This window comes from Coenobita brevimanus, chromosome 116, assembly GCF_032717465.1.
Source record: "Coenobita brevimanus isolate Jiangsu-jjx chromosome 116, ASM3271746v2, whole genome shotgun sequence".
Taxonomy (NCBI): domain Eukaryota; kingdom Metazoa; phylum Arthropoda; class Malacostraca; order Decapoda; family Coenobitidae; genus Coenobita; species Coenobita brevimanus.
Window position 1 is genome coordinate 53,687,382 of NC_137069.1, and position 2,887 is coordinate 53,690,268.

Below are 2,887 nucleotides of genomic sequence, written 5' to 3' on the forward strand. Positions count from 1 at the left end.
CATTACCTGATAAAGTGAGATAGATAGATGGATGGATGGATGGATGGATAGACAGACAGACAGACAGACAGACAGACAGAAGGATGGATGGATAGACAGAGACAGACAGAGAGATAGATAGATAGACAGATAGATAAACAGACAGACACAGATATGGATGAATGGATAGGTAGGTATATGAGAGGTAGGACAGACTGAGATGGATGGATGGATGGATGGACAGACAGACAGACAGACAGAAGGATGGATGGATAGACAGACAGACAGATAGATAGATAGACAGACAGATAGATAAACAGACAGACACAGATATGGATGAATGAATAGGTAGGTATATGAGAGGTAGGACAGACTGAGATGGATGGATGGATGGATAGATGGATAGACAGATATACAGAGACAGGCAGATAGATAGACAGATAGATAGCCCGATAGATACATTACCTGCCTGACAGAGCGCCCTGGTCCTGAGGTAGGCCAGAGTCAGCCGCATCACGGAAGCTTTATCGAGCTGGGAGATGGCCTGGGGGGAGAGAGGCAGCTCCCCCGCCAGCTCATCAAACAGCTTACTCTCCTTATCGCGGCGACATCGTGCGGCGACCCGGGAGTTCTCCTTCCGCTTCTCGCTCGTCCTGGAGAAAAAAAAGAGAGGGGAAGACACGTTAATGACTCGTTAAGGGAATGTAGTTCGTCCTTGGCATAAAACTGTAACTGTGTCCTGGGAAAAAAATTGGAATGTACAATTGAGGACAGATGGTGTGGTGCACATCTTACATGGCAACAGTGGGTGTGGTGTGGTGTGGTGTGGTGTGGTATGGTGTGGTGTGGTGTGGTGTGGTATGGTGTGGTGTGGTGTGGTGTGGTGTGGTGTGGTGTGGTATGGTGTGGTGTGGTGTGGTATGGTATGGTGTGGTGTGGTGTGGTTTGGTGTGATGTGGTGTGGTGTGGTATGGTGTGGTGTGGTGTGATGTGGTGTGGTGTGGTATGGTGTGGTGTGGTGTGGTATGGTGTGGTGTGGTATGGTGTAGTGTAGTGTGGTGTGGTGTGGTATGGTGTAGTGTAGTGTGGTGTGGTGTAGTGTAGTGTAGTGTAGTGTGGTGTGGTGTGGTGTGGTGTGGTATGGTGTGGTGTGGTGTGGTGTGGTGTAGTGTGGTGTGGTGTGGTGTAGTGTGGTGTGGTGTAGTGTGGTGTGGCATGGTGTGGTGTGGCATGGTGTGGTGTGGTGTGGTGTGGTGTGGTGTGGCATGGTGTGGTGTGGTGTGGTGTGGTGTGGCATGGTGTGGTGTGGTGTGGTGTGGTGTGGCATGGTGTGGTGTGGTGTGGTGTGGTGTGTGGATCTCAATGTGCTACCGTTTCGTAACATTGTTCTTTACGTATACGACTCAGGCTGGCTTACTCTTGTCCGAATGAAATTATTCTTAAGTACTATACACACTGTATTATGACATAAGATATTTGTTGTCGTGCTCCATGAAAATCTCAGGATACGATCCTTTTGTAACAACTATGACAAGCTGTGTACAGATTTTCCCTTGTCACTGTAAAGATACTCCATAGCCACCTGCTACCAAGCAATATTCAGTTCTAAAATATTGGCGTATTCCCGTTGCCCTAAGAGATGTAGTAGCGTTTCTTGCTTAGCAGTTTAGTTTTGTGCATTACACCTTAACATCTCCTGGATCTATGTTTTATATAAAATGTCACAATGCACGAATGCATCTTATATTAAAACTTATTGCCATACATATTTTTCATTCATTCATTCATTCATTGCCAGACGCCATGTATCCCAAACGGGGTGGCCAAGGCTTAGAGTTAATTGTTTTACAGGGAGGGGCACTAATCCTCCACCAATCGCACTTGACACGTAGGGAGAACGTACATATTGAATATCACGAAAAACAGTCTGGGTTAGACACAAAGACAAATATGTTCCGAACCGGCAGCACAGTGTACCCCTGAATGTTGATCCAGGACTCGGCTACATCACTGTTGCCAGTGAGATGTGCAGCAGCACGGCTACATGGTGCAGCGGCTGGCCTCGAGTTATCTGTCCGAAATTGTACGTGTTTGTCCTGAGAAAAAAAATGAACTATGTACAAAATATACAGTATGCTACTTCCTCCTGGGAAAGAAAATGGAGTTATTGATTTTTTTTTTCTAGGTAATGCTGTCCACACCCACACGACTTTTATGTATAGACACACACACACACACACACACACACACACACACACACACACACACACACACACACACACACGCACACGCACACACACACACACGACCTGTATGTATAGATACACACACACACACACACACACACACACACACACTAACATCGATACATACACAGAAATTGATGTACCGATGTTATTCAGTGTGTGTGTGTGTGTGTGTGTGTGTGTGTGTGTGTGTGTGTGTGTGTGTGTGTGTGTGTGAAACCAGTACACACAACACCTGCCACAGCCACACCCTGTACACACAACACAACCTGTCACCTGCCTTGCAACTCTACCTGTCAGTCCAGTGTGTTGCGCAAGGATGGATTTGCAACACAGATCATATTGCAAAGTAGTACTCCTTGCACTGGCCAAGTGTCTTCAAAATAAGTCGCTAAAGGGAAGGCGTTAAGTAGTATTCCTTGCGCTGGCCACATATCTTCAAAATAAGTTGCTAAACAGAAGGCGTTAAGTAGTATTCCTTGCGATGGCCACGTATCTTCAAAATAAGTCGCTAAAGAGAAGACGTTAAGTAGTATTCCTTGCGCCGGTCATGTATCTTCAAAATAAGTCGCTAAAGAGAAGGCGTTAGGATACATATTAATGTTATCCCTTCCCCCTTTTTCCAGCTGGGATCTCTGAATAAGTTGCCAAAGAGAAGGCAT

At 46.1% G+C, this 2,887-nt stretch overlaps 1 protein-coding gene across 1 annotated transcript in view; it reads right to left on the reverse strand.

Annotated features, from left to right (window-relative positions):
* The window catches only part of LOC145418758 (uncharacterized), a 186,383-nt gene extending 185,815 nt beyond the window's left edge, over positions 1-568 (reverse strand). Inside the window, exon 1 of the mRNA XM_080287093.1 lies at positions 445-568. Coding sequence (XP_080143219.1) covers positions 445-493 — 49 coding nt within the window. The 5' untranslated portion in view covers positions 494-568. The remainder of the gene's footprint in view (positions 1-444) is intronic.
* Positions 569-2,887: the final 2,319 nt, after the last annotated feature.